The sequence below is a fragment of the Siniperca chuatsi genome, linkage group LG4 (assembly GCF_020085105.1).
Source record: "Siniperca chuatsi isolate FFG_IHB_CAS linkage group LG4, ASM2008510v1, whole genome shotgun sequence".
NCBI classification, from domain to species: Eukaryota; Metazoa; Chordata; class Actinopteri; order Centrarchiformes; family Sinipercidae; genus Siniperca; species Siniperca chuatsi.
In genome coordinates, this window is record NC_058045.1 from 17,669,374 (window position 1) to 17,682,598 (window position 13,225).

Consider the following 13,225-nt stretch of genomic DNA (forward strand, 5'->3'; position numbering starts at 1 on the left):
ATTGCTGATGAAGATTGACTCTGAGGCCTGCCACACTGAATGGAAACCCCCATCTCCCGATATATTCATCTCTCTAACAGTCTCGCAGTCCTGTTTCCACTCCTCTCTGTGCCTTCCCCTCTTTATCTCATCTGATGATTTTTGGCTTTTGGCTTGTAATTTGCTTCACAGAGGCTTGTTTTCTAATAGAAAAACAAAACCCTCTTCTTACAGAAATTACATTTTTTTTTTACCCAGCTAATTCCCTGCCAAAAAAAAAATCACATACGGTTTGCCCTCCATTCTGTCACCTCTCTCATTTTCTTCTTTTCCCCAGCAGTCACTTCTCTCACTTTTCTCTCTTGCTGGCAGCACAGGGAACAGGCACCTTACTCTGGACAAAGTTGTGTCCCATGGCATGCCAGCACACACATACAGACTCTCACAGCCCACAAACTCTGCAGTCATCAATCTTCTTAGTTTGTAATGCCTTGGTCATTTTAAGTTGTACATTCATAGGAAAAAGTGGTATCCTAGACTATATTCTTTTGTACACCTTTACTACTGACATCCCTGTAACTTAAAGAAAGTCTGTTACATTAATGAACTACTTATATGGATGGGTTCTGTGCCCCAGATTCTCATCACTCAATGGCCTTAAACTGTCAACAACTGTCAGACCTAGTAAAACCTAATTGCATCAGAATTAGATACATTTAGATAAGTCTTCCTGTTTTATCTAATCACACAATTCATGTGTCAGTTTGTTACATTCTCAGTCAAATTCACCTCAAGTACTTTGAACCTACAGACAAGCAAGATTATTATTTTTTTGTCTGTTGCTGACACTACATGCTGTACTGCTAAAGATAAAAGCAAGTTATTATAAAGCATCACACTCAGCCTGCTTCTCCAGTTGTCAGATGACTACTTCTGCTTGTTGTCGACATCTACATTATCTGCTCTGGCATAAGTGGGCCTTATTATCCTCAAATAGATGGCTAGTTGTCAGTCGATATCACCGGTGACTGCCTCACAAAAGTCCCCAGACAAACCTCTGGCTCCATTAGGCCCTCTGCAGGGACAGATAGACGGAGGGAGGGGAAACAAGGGAGTTGGGGAAGGAGAGAAGGCAGAGAGGAGGAATCATTATGGTTGCTACAGCAGGAGTTCTGCCTGGATGTCTATTATCTGAGGAGAACACAATGCCTGGAAACTTTGAGGCTGCAGCACTGGATTCTCTGCAAGGAGAATCATAATTAGACACCCCTCTCTAAGAAAACACACGAACACTTTTATATATTTACAGTTCTATATATATATTTAACAGAGGGGGTGGTTCCTTTGCTAACTTGAAAGACAGTTTGTTGACTTAGCTTATTCTCCTTCTCATGTACGGTCACTGAGCAACATGAATAGTGTTTCAATGCTTCCTCAGAAAAACGAAATCACCTTTATTTAGTGAAATATTGCTGTCAGACTCACTTTTTTTTTCCTTTACATAACCAAATAGGAAAACACACAGTGTATCTGATGATGTCTGACCACTGTCCTTTGCAATCATGGTCATTACTATTAAATTTCCTCCCATCTATAATTTGAGCGGATGGATTCTGTCAGACCAAGAACATGTGTTTTAATTGTCCATCAATGTCCGGAAGCTTTTTTTAACAATTTTGACCACTTGTTTCCTTAATTTTAAGTGGCCAGGGATGAGACTAGCATTAAGCGTTAAGTTTTTAGCAACCCCCATGTTTTTTTCTCTGCCTCTGTTAGGCATGGACAGTGTGCACTTTGCATGCATGCATATATACACAATAACTTTATATATATATAATATGTATGAACATATAAAAACTTTTGCTCCAGGAACAGTCTCTATTATTAACACATACAGTTGCAAAAGAAGACAGCTGTAGTTAGAGAGTAGATCCCCTGTAAGCCCATGCTTAGCCAGCAGATTGTGCTGATGTGGGTGTCTCTGATCCAAGGAATATTTATACAGAGCCTGAGGTAAAGGTCATATTTGGTGATCTCCATTGTGTCTCATTAATGAGAATTTTGTTTTTGGAAACCATGTGGCTAACGGGGAAACACAAAGGAGAACAAATCAATTTCATGATCAATTTTCTTTTGAATCTGTTCAAAATTTGTTAAACTCCAAAAAAAACACCAACAAGCACACTCACTTGCACATACTGTACATCGGAATTTACTGTACTTTGCCCTCAGAAAGAAACGTCTTTCTACCTTTTATTGTTGACCTGACTGTATTTTATTCCAGTGCTATCAGTGGATGAGGAAGTTCAGAAGAGAATCGTGCAAACCTGGTCCGCTGGTCCTCCGTCCTTTAATTATTTACTTATTGTAGATGTGTCCCAGTATGCTACGCCTCATAGACCAGGAATTGTCTCTCTCAAATGGTCAGCGAATGTTTATTCACCTAGAAAAGATAGGCTTCTCCCTTCCTCCCAAGCCCCGCTGCTTCTCTCTTGTTTGTTTGTTCTTCCGGTCCCCTCTAGCACAAGGGTCAACTTGAGTCATGTAAATACTTTTTGCTGGCTCTTAAATAACAGTCTGGGCTGAGAGAGGCAATATCTGCAGCCTGAGTCTTATTGCATTAAAGATGCAGCTTATTGCATTACTGTCCTGCTGCGCGAGGCCAGGACCCCCCTACAGATCGTTTTTATCAAGTCCAATTTTTTATGGAGTGTAACTTCTGCTTTGCTCCACATGAATTTAACAGAATTTTAGATGAAAACATATCACTTGTTTGAACAATATCTCCAATATTGAGCATCTACTCTATGTGGGTGTGCTTGTATGTATATGTGTTGGCAGGTCTGAGGGGTCTTCAAGCAATGATTCAGAGACAGGCTGCTGACTAATTCCTCACACAAAGAGGTCAAAAGTACCACCCTGCTCTCTGGTGTCCATAACAACAGCCTGGGAGACTGTTAGACGAAATGGACACTGACAGAAGAGAGGAGAGCTGACTGAGCTTACTGGGCCTCAGAGCCAGGATTAGCCTCTTTGCCCTTGTCTGTGCAGAGCATGAGCAGACGAGAGAGCTGCGTAGTGGGGCCGAAAGAGTGAGTGGACATGAGGTATAAAGCAAAAAGTGGGGAATCAAAGACGGGGGGACAGAAATGCAGTTGGGAGAGAGAGCAAAAACAGAGAAGCTGTTCTGAACTAACGCTCCTGCAGGCTCAGGCCGTGGCCTCTCGGTGTGGAAGAATCCATGCATTCAGTATTGTACACTTACAAACTTCTGTGCAAGTTCAACTTTTGCTCTGCTTTTAACTAGAAGGCCATCAGCAGGACCAGTGGCTCTTAAAGAACAAAGAATGGGCTCTTTGTCTCCTCGTATTCTGCTCAAAATCGAGTTTGCATGTCAGCATGTCTTTAATCAACAGGATGTTGCTGGTTGAGCCCCCCTTTTCTTTAGAGCAATGGTTCCTAAACTGAGGGTCGAGGGCCTAAAGGGGTCGCAAGATAAATCTGAAGGGTCACATGATGATAAATAGCATGGGTGAGATTCAAAAACATTTTTCTTCTACATATTTTTTTCCCCTGACTTCATAATAATTCCCCCTTAAAGCAAGACTGTGTAACTTAAAAAAAAAAGAAATAACACAATCTTCCTCTTTAAATGAGGTGTTGAATTCATAAACAATAAAATTAACCATTGCTCAAATCAGTACACTCTGTATGAGCAGTAGCTAATGGTGGCCAATGTTAGCAAACTTTAGATGAATATTGCTGCGTAAGTTCGCTGACTTGATGACTCTTCTTTACTTGAGTAACACATTTTACCATTTACCATTATTCTTTAATCGTCACTTGTGGCCACAGTGGTGCTGGTCAGCAAAAGTTACATAGTCTGGCTTTAAATGAAACAATTTGTGAAGGGAAAATCACTTTGTTTGAACTGCTCACCATTCATACACATGTTAAGCCTGTAACCTGTGCCACTGAGCAAACTTTCTGATTGGAGGCTCACACAAGTGCTGATGTTTTGTCAGTTAGTTTAAAAGTCTATTAATACTTCATAACAATGAAGGATATAACTGTTTGGAGTTTTCATTACCTGATGCACTCGTTATTGATCCTGTTAGCTCTTCACAACAATTACAAGCAAAATAAATTCAGTTCATTGGATTACTTGACTATTATCACATTATTGCTTTCTGCAGTCATAACACAGCCAAAGCCTGGAGCAACATCAATGGTGCTTTTTGTTTTTTTTCCTGTACTGACCTCCACAAAATGCCCATGAGATATTTATTTCAAAAGAGCCGCTAAATGCTTATCAACAACAAAGTTCTCCTCGAACAGCAGGGCTGGAAATAGCTAAAAAGACTCCTGATACAGATTGGTTATGATTTAGATATCAAGGCTCACACACTGCCAATTCTTTACCAAACCCACCAAGTGTGTGTTCATGTGATAAGAACAGTGACCAATGCACTGACTCTAACGCAAAGAGCTATTTACTGCTGACAGATATGTTTTTATTCTGCTGTTGTCTTCTGTTCATGCTTGGTTCTGCTATGCTTCATTGTGGATAGGTGTTCTTTGCTCAGAGAGTGTGTTTGTATTTGTGTCTCATTGTGGGTGTGTACATTTAGGAGGACACGTTCGAAGAATAAGCAGGTGGGATTGGAGGACTTTGGGGGACATAGACTGGAGCATGTCTTGGTTTGTGTGTGTTGTTTTAGCCAGCTCAGAAAAAAAACTGTCAAGAGAGCAAAAAGAAAAGAGAAGAGAAGAAAATGAAGAGAATATGGAGCATTAATAGCAGGAAAACTAAGGACAGCAGAGGATGGTTTAATGGGACTGGGAGTCTGGTGCATCCCATGTGCTTAATGGTTGACTGATCAATAAGCTGGTATAATTAATACCAAGAACAGGGATGAAATATTGATTATGGTCTTATATACAGTCTTACTTTGATTTTATCTCCTGAATCTCCTCATTTTTCACTTCTAGTTTTCTCTTTTAGAAAGAAAGCTATCCCTGTCCGATTGTCACAAATTACGCAAAATGATTGCTTCGAAATCTTCAAAGCAATAAGAAATGCTTTCTTTTAATTTCCCAATACAATGTTGGGCGCTACCAGTTCAAAGAAGGCAATTTTAGCAGCACGTTGCTTTCTATGATGAATATTGCTGCAGGGTCATTATCTGACAGATCACTCGCTGCTTTTTCACTATATGCCCTTGTTTCCCTCTCCTTTTATCGGAAGTTGTTGAAATATTACTGATATTTGCACATACGCCTGCTGTATGGTATATGAGCCACACTTGCTTCCTCATCTAGCATGAAGTTTGATGGCTTTGCAGAACGCCAGTGGCCCGTAAACGCTTGGCCCTTGAGATGAAGGCAGCTCTATAATGTTGCCATACCTCTTCCTGCACACAGAAGGTTATTGTATTGTACAACTGGTGTGTGTGCAGGGCTTAGACAGTGAAACGTATGGAATGATTATTTTGATCCCCAAGCCTTCTCGACTGAAACTACCCTTGCCCTTCTTGCTTACACCCTGACTCCATTACCTATTGATTTCCTCCCCTCAGAAATGCTCAGCAAGGTCAGAGAAACCTTTGAAGTCCTCAGCTGTCTCCACTCTGTCTCTGCCTCTATTCTCTGCACTGTTTTCTTTCTTATTAGTCTCTTTCTCCAGTCTTTCTCCTCACCCTGTCAATCATGCATGCCCATCACGACCAAGCCTACCTGTTCTCTGGGGAACCGAGGAGAGGGAGAAAAGGGGAGAAGTGTAGAGAAGGGCATAGAGGTGCATATTGGGGAAGAGCAAAGCATACTGCATCTGCAACAGGAGTTATGCTGTTGGATTCAGCCTGACATGAATGTTGAAGCCACGGGGCAGATAAAGACGGGAGAGGAGAGACAAACAGTAGTATTCAGTTTCAGCTTCATGTTAGATTATCAAATGATTTACTCTTAAACCGAAAATATGTCATGATGCTACACTCCTTGGCCTGGACTTTGTTTTTCTTTTAGAAAGAAATATTTGACTTGTTGTGTTGTTGTTGATATTTTAAATAAACATGAAAATAAAACAAATTCATTTCAACAGAGAGAAAGAGGGCATGTTTATGTGTGTGTTTTTGTGCCTTTGTTTGTGTGTCCGCCAACTGTGCATTTCCGTGTGATCCAGCCACGTTTTTCTGCTAGTGATAGTCTTACCTCAAGGAATCAGCTTGACTGCTAACCTCATTCGTTTTCATTTGCACTGCTCAGCTGAACACTGGAACTAAGTTTGGAAGCCATCCAACACCCTGCCTGCTTTTCGTAAACAACTTCTACAAAGGCTTAGAGAAGAGAAAGAAAATTTGGCATGGAACTGAAGCAGTTCAAACCAAGAAACAGAGCGATGACAGAAGGGATGAAGCCTGGATGAAATGGATGGTTATAGGTTGCAGAGTAAAGCAGAGGTGCTGAAATGAAGTAGCACTACCTGGATCAACAGCAGTATTTCAATTTGAACGGTAGAAGTCCCAGACCTGGAATAAAACAAGACACTTTCACAGTATTATCAAAGGATAATAAGGTTTATGTTTTTACCATCTCTTCCACCCTCAATATGCTCCTTCTAATTAATTTTTCATCTTCCTGCTCTGAAAACTGTTCAGCTAAGGGTATAAAGGGCCATGCATCCCCCCAAATACAGCTAAACACAGTAGCTCTATCTTTCCAACCAGTGCTGTCTCTCCCACCCATGAATCTCCCTTCATGAGCTTAACCTTCATGTGACTTTCGAGCTAATTTGGAACACAAACACTAGGTCAGATGAATCCTGCCAGCAGTAGAAGTGGTAATGAGGATTCGGTTGAGGGAGGAAGTGAATGAGGAATCTCAGAGCTGTTCTTCTAGCCAAGTCTGCCTTACAAATGAAAAAAAAGCAGTCAGCATCCATGTATATGCAGAAAAGAAGAAAAAGTTGTATTTTCAAAGAAGAAACTTTATATTGTCTTCAATATAAAACTAAATAATCTGCAAAATAAATAAAAATAGAGAATAAAGGATGATACTGCCTTTGTTTGTGGGCAGATTAATTTCAATTTACCCCTTCACAGCAGCATGTTTTTGTATCTTTTCTTTTATGTGTTGCTACAGCTCAAAGCCATGTCTGGTTTTCTCCCTGAACTCTAATGAATGTGATACACCATGCAAAATGAGCTTTGGGTGGTTATGGCCTCTGCTATCCAGGTAAACAAAGGCTTCCCAGACTACAGACACAGAGATCGGGCGCTATCCCAGCTTCCTCCTGCATTCAGTGGATTACATTTCATCCTGGAGACGGGCGCTCCTCGTGGTTGTTATGCCTCGCCCTCCCCACTCGCTACACATAATCGCCGCAGCTTGAAAGAGCTCATAAATCAGCCTACCACAATATATTGTAGAGGAAAAAATGTGCGCCCTTGGCATTTGAGACGGCACAATGCCAACCTATGAGTGGGCCAATTCCACCCTTTGTATTCAGCAGATAGAAAAAACAGAAAGACTGTTTGGTGGCTTGCTTTGAGATCTCTAGTATGCCCACTCACTCTCCCCCTCCACGTGTGTTTGAGTGTGTGGGTTGCTCCATCCTTTTGTTGTTTTGTAGTGTTTAAAGTGTTTATAATGCTGTTTCCTCACTAGCATTAACTTGTAGTCTTATTTAACCAGTATCATAAAAATGTCTTAGCTGTAATGCGTAGCTTTTCCTTTCTCTGTGTCCAATAAGCACGATTACAACAGGAGTAGCTCTCACACAAAGCCAAATTTACAAGTTTAAGCTTTTGAATTATAATGCAAATTATTGGAAGGGAATAATCCATGAGTAGTTTAACAAAGGCTGGAGTAGAGAAACAGAGCTCTGAGAGAGGATACTGTATTTCACACAGATGTGTCTCATTATTATAAACTGTAAATAGCGATGGTCATACTGCAATGTCTTTTGTGTGTCTTTTTTGTTGCCATCAGACTTTAAAATTCTAACTTCACAGTGATTGAGCGAAAGAGAGGTCCTTTATTTTCTGGTGCCTTTGCTTGTATCTACCTGCTATCTTGTTTTTCTCATTCTGCCAGGGAAGATCAATGTGTTTGAGTTAAAACTAGGGGTTAGTGTTAAACAGGGGATGCCAGGCATTGATGTTCTGCATGCTCGTCACTCAGTCTCAGGCCTGTCCTGGGAGATAAGACCTGTGGCCTGCTTAGGCTGATCAATGGCAGAATCCATACAAACACTCTCCCACACGATTTGGTCTCTTTGTCTTTGTCATTAACTTGTTTTCTTCTCCTATCAGTAATTTGTGCTCTGGACCTTACCCTTTACTTGTCATACGACAGAGAATGTGAAGATAAGCATTACAGAACAAATTGAGCTGAATAATTAATTGATCTCTATAACAAAGCAGGTGTTTGACTGTTCCCCTTGTGCATCACCACCAAGGCAAATTCTGTCATAAAGCATGAAGTAGTGCATTGAAAATTGCTGCATCATCTCCACATCACCCATAAACTAATCCATTGTTCTTCTTTTCACCACTTCCCCCAACCCTCCATCTGTCCTTAGCTAAGGTTAAGTCGAAGTGCGCCCCTACATTCTTCGCCTGTGCTAATGGTGTCCACTGCATCATCGGACGCTTCCGCTGTAACGGCTTTAGTGACTGTCCTGACGGGAGTGACGAGGAGAACTGCAGTGAGTTTCGACAACCAATTTCAACAATAACTATCTGTCTCATGCCATGGCCACAAGAAGTCATAGTCTGTTCAATGATGTACTGTATCCCAACAGTTTATACTGCAGCTACTGCACCGGTCATATAGCCAGTGGTGGGTTGAGTACTGAATGTACTTTGTACTTTACTCAAGTACAATTATTGCTGTAAAATCTGAACAAAGTATTAAAGGGGTAGTCCAGCAATTTTACACATAAAAGTCAGTTTACTCATCCTGTACTATTGAGCATGTAAAAGCAGTTTTATAGTTTCCTCTGTGGCTCTGGAGGAGCTTTTTCAACTCGGAGAAAATAACTGATGATGTCGTAGTGATGTAATCACTGACACTACTGAGTTATCTCAGCTTGGGCTTGGAGACTATATATTTAACAGAAAGCCTGATTTACAAACTGGAGGTGTGGAGTTTGAAAGATGTAGGTGCTAACCAGGCAGAGAGTAGTCTAACATAAAGACGCTATTGGTTGCATTATGGGAAATGTAGGATCAAGTGCTTTTGGAGCTTGACACACGCGAAGAAATAAAAACAAGAATACCCCAGCCTCTGTTGTTTCAATTGTGACAACTGACAAGTCTGTTTTGAGTGCGACAACATTATGGAAGTGCAACACAAAACAACACTTAGTGATAAAAATGCTTTAATTCATTTAATTTAGGAGCAGCAAAGGGAGTTTGACGCATAAAGATATCCAACTAAAACACCTCTGTACATCTTTCACACTTTTGTCTCTTTTCCTCTCTTCCTCCTTCCTTCTCCTATCTCAATTTTTTATTGTGTTCGTTGTGAACAAAAAAATGACAAGACCTTGCTTATAAAACTGAACTGACATCCCAACCTAAATTTTTGGATTCATTTTGAAAAATAAAAATCTCTGTGATTTTCCAGAGGCACAGCACGCACGTGATCAACTGTTACCTTTTTTAGATTTGGTTATGAACAGTGGGGTCAGAGATTATCACTAGAATTATTTTTAAACCTACTTTTGTTCTGCTTTAGTTTCTGTAATGCCAGAACAGTATTGCTTGTGCTTTCTACTGTGTGAAGCAGATATTCTTCATGTTCCTCCTTTCAGAGGAAAATGAAGGAGAATGTTATTCTATAAAGAATGCAATTTCTGCACTGTTGCTGTCCCCTCCACTCACTATTAAATCCTACATTTAGAGCAGATAATAATAGTGATGACAAAGTATAATTGGCAAATGTAGCAAATTCTGTAAATTTTTCAAAAAAGTTTGAGTCATCTTTATTTGTTTGCATTGCTTGTAATTCCTGACTCTGCACCCTTGGGTCTAGCTTTGCCTTTTAGATGCCAGGATCCAGGTGTAGTCTATATTATCAGGCATATAGTTTGTCCTAACATGATCCCATCCTTGCTTTCCCAGTGGAGAAAGTGCATCAAGCCAATCACTCACCACTGTCAGAGGCAGTGTTCCTAGCCTGCAGGGCCCCATACTCACAAATCTAATCTAGCCATTTAAATGGAGCTTTTCTCCACACTCCCAGCACATACTGCGTCATGACTGTATAATTGTCTGGATCTTCTCACAAGATAATTCTGCCTCATTTTGCAGAAACTAGAACAAAGACAAAATCAGAACGTGCTAAAAGGAAGTGGTAGTGCTGGGCAGGATTTTGAATGTCTTTTAGAAATTATTTTATTCTTTCTGTTGAGTTTGAGTTTGATTTGACTCCCCAGATCACATTCTTTATTAACTCACACTGTTTTTAATGTTTCATTTCACTGAAAACCCCCATGAAAAATAGCCATGTTTTTCTTTTAAAGTGTTGTAGATGGGATGGGTCCAACAAGTACACAAAAACAAATTCTAACAAATTGCACAAACTACCACTACAGATGATTAACTTAATTTGCTTTTAAATCATTTGTTTATGCTCCGAAGTTTGTTTCTCAGAGTCACTCCCAGAGTTGCTCATGTTTCTCAGGTAACTTCTCAATGTAACCCTGTTTGAACTAACACTTGACCCTTGACCTCTGACTGAACCACAGCAGGCAACCCATTGGTGTGCTCGGAGGCTCGCTTCAAGTGTCGAAATGGCCACTGTGTAGACCGCAGCTTCTTGTGTAACGGCCAGGACAACTGTCAGGACAACAGTGACGAGGAGCTCTGCCTAACTACAGCAGGTAAGTCATTAGGTCAGATGTATGAGGAGGTCATGTATTATGATAGAAAGAAGAAGTTATTTTTCAAACTGGAAGCAGAACATCTATTCAGACACAGGGGTAGGCTGAGGATGAGGGTGATGTAGTGTGAAAGGACAGTGAATTGTAGCATATCAGAGACATTCCTGATTCCTCTGATTAGCCTTTAACTCACACATTTCAAACTGTTTTTATTGGTTGGTTAACAGACACATTTCACCAAAATTCAAAATACAGAAAAAGGCAACTGAAACGCTGAGAAACTTAAAAATTGAAATTATGAAATTATTCCTGTGAGCATATTATAGTGTTACTGCAGCAGCAAACTGTGAAAGATACAGCAAAATCAATCACAAAGCTACAACCAGAACATGTAAAGTTGGACTTTTTTCATTAACAGGGTGCTTAATAGACGCAAAAGTAGCAGCAGAACCTTTAACTTAAATTAATTAATACCAAATATTGGCAGTATGAGAATACCAAAATCTGTGCAAAAATAGCAATATGTGTATGCAATAAGTAGCAAATTAGAAAGATATAAGAATATGAAACTGTTATAGCGTACATACATATATGATGTGTAAAAATATATATTATGATACTTTGTTTCTACTAAACCAATGGTCTACAAGGAGCTATATACTGTAGTGTCAGAAAGTATAAAGGCATTTGCATGTGGTATAAACACTATACACAAATAAGTGAAATATACATTCACTTTACAGAAGTAGCTAATTTGTTCACTGAATGTGCAGATTTAGGGATGTGAATTAGAGGCTGTTTACTTCATTAAAAACTCCAGATGGAGGGACCATATGTGCAACAAAACCTGACAATAGTATATTGATGTCTTTTCATTATTTTGAAAGCTGTGTTTAAAATATGTACCAGTAACAGGTTTACTGCATATGACATACAGTATATGATTTGCTTAAGCTTATGAGATGGAATAGTAAATAACTTGCAGAATTAAAGGACTGACTGTGAAAATGTCTTTAAAACTGCTACAGAAATTAATGTTCAAAAAAGTAACAACATACTAACAATCACCTGATGTGGATATAACCAGTAGCAGTCCTGTTCACATGTACTGTAATTACACAATAAGAATGGTCATTTAGATAATAATCTTTTATGGAGAGTTTTGGAGATAGTGGGAAAAACACTGTACACAGCACACTAGAAGCCTTAACTTACTGTGATTCAGTCTGTGTGAAATGCAGAAACACCAATTATGCTGGATGAGTAACATAGGTTTTCAGTTAAAAGGGTAAGTCTTTAAATAATAATCTCCATCTTCATGCACTTTATTCACTTAAAGATGAGACTGGGTGGTAACCACTGTCACTTTCATCTGTTGTTCCAAACTGGAGTTTGTTGAATTTAACAAGGCTGTAATTGTTGGAAATATTAGCAGTGAACTTTGCAGCAGATTTCAGAACAGGCGGAAGCTTGTAGACACAGTATTTAGCTTTTCTATTAAACTGGATAAAATGATGATAGATGAGCAGGAAGATTCTGTCACTCAATATGTCACGTCTTCTGATATTTCTGAAAACATCATTTAGGAAATGTAGTCTGCTGTCTGTGCTTCATAAAGAAACAGCAAAGCCACTGACATATTCAACTTCATGCCAAAGAAGACATGAGCTTCTATGATTTCGTTCTCCCAACTTGGAAGAACATTCCTCACTATGCCTATTTAACACACAAAAACACACCATTTCATCATCAGTGTGATGTTATGAAATATAATGATATTGATGACATTGTGCAGACTTTGCATGGTAACACAAACAGCAGTAGTATCATCCCTGACAGCGAGTCTGATGTCTTCTGGTATAGAATGTCTTATTCACTGGCAGGTACCACTTACATCTGGTGGTCTTATTCCACTGACAGCTTCACTTCTCACAGGCACAACAGTCAGCTACTGTCAACACTTCAGCTGTACTTCCACTGGCAAGCCAACATGATTTCTGCCAGCAGTCCACCCCTGATGTGTATATAACCCCAGGCAACCAAATGTGGACCACTGTCAGTGTTTTTTCTTTGGTTATAAAAAATCATGTGTATTGCTATCCTTCTGTCCAGGTGCTGCTGTAACATTGACTTACTCTATAGTAAAAAACACTGTCTGTCAGAAATAACAAAATTCAAAACAGGCTATGTGCAGAGTACAATGAAAAAAGTTGACGATAACCTGTCAGCATCTATAGCCCACAAGACAGTAATGTTATTACCCATACTGAGATAGGCAAAGTCAGCAGAAACTCAAGAGACAAAACATGTCTGATAAAAAGGGAAGGAGCTTTGCGGCAGTGGCACATTAAACTTCAG

At 39.7% G+C, this 13,225-nt stretch overlaps 1 protein-coding gene and 1 long non-coding RNA gene across 2 annotated transcripts in view; one reads left to right on the forward strand and one right to left on the reverse strand.

Moving 5' to 3' along the window:
* Positions 1-13,225, forward strand: part of ldlrad3 (low density lipoprotein receptor class A domain containing 3) — a 73,931-nt gene that overhangs the window by 29,019 nt on the left and 31,687 nt on the right. Inside the window, 2 exon segments of the mRNA XM_044192314.1 lie at positions 8,561-8,686; positions 10,733-10,867. Coding sequence (XP_044048249.1) covers positions 8,561-8,686; positions 10,733-10,867 — 261 coding nt within the window.
* LOC122874442 lies at positions 341-2,805 on the reverse strand. Its single transcript, XR_006377609.1, has 2 exons — positions 2,307-2,805; positions 341-1,054 (listed from the first exon to the last, which is right to left on the reverse strand). It is a non-coding gene; the product is annotated as an uncharacterized LOC122874442 (long non-coding RNA).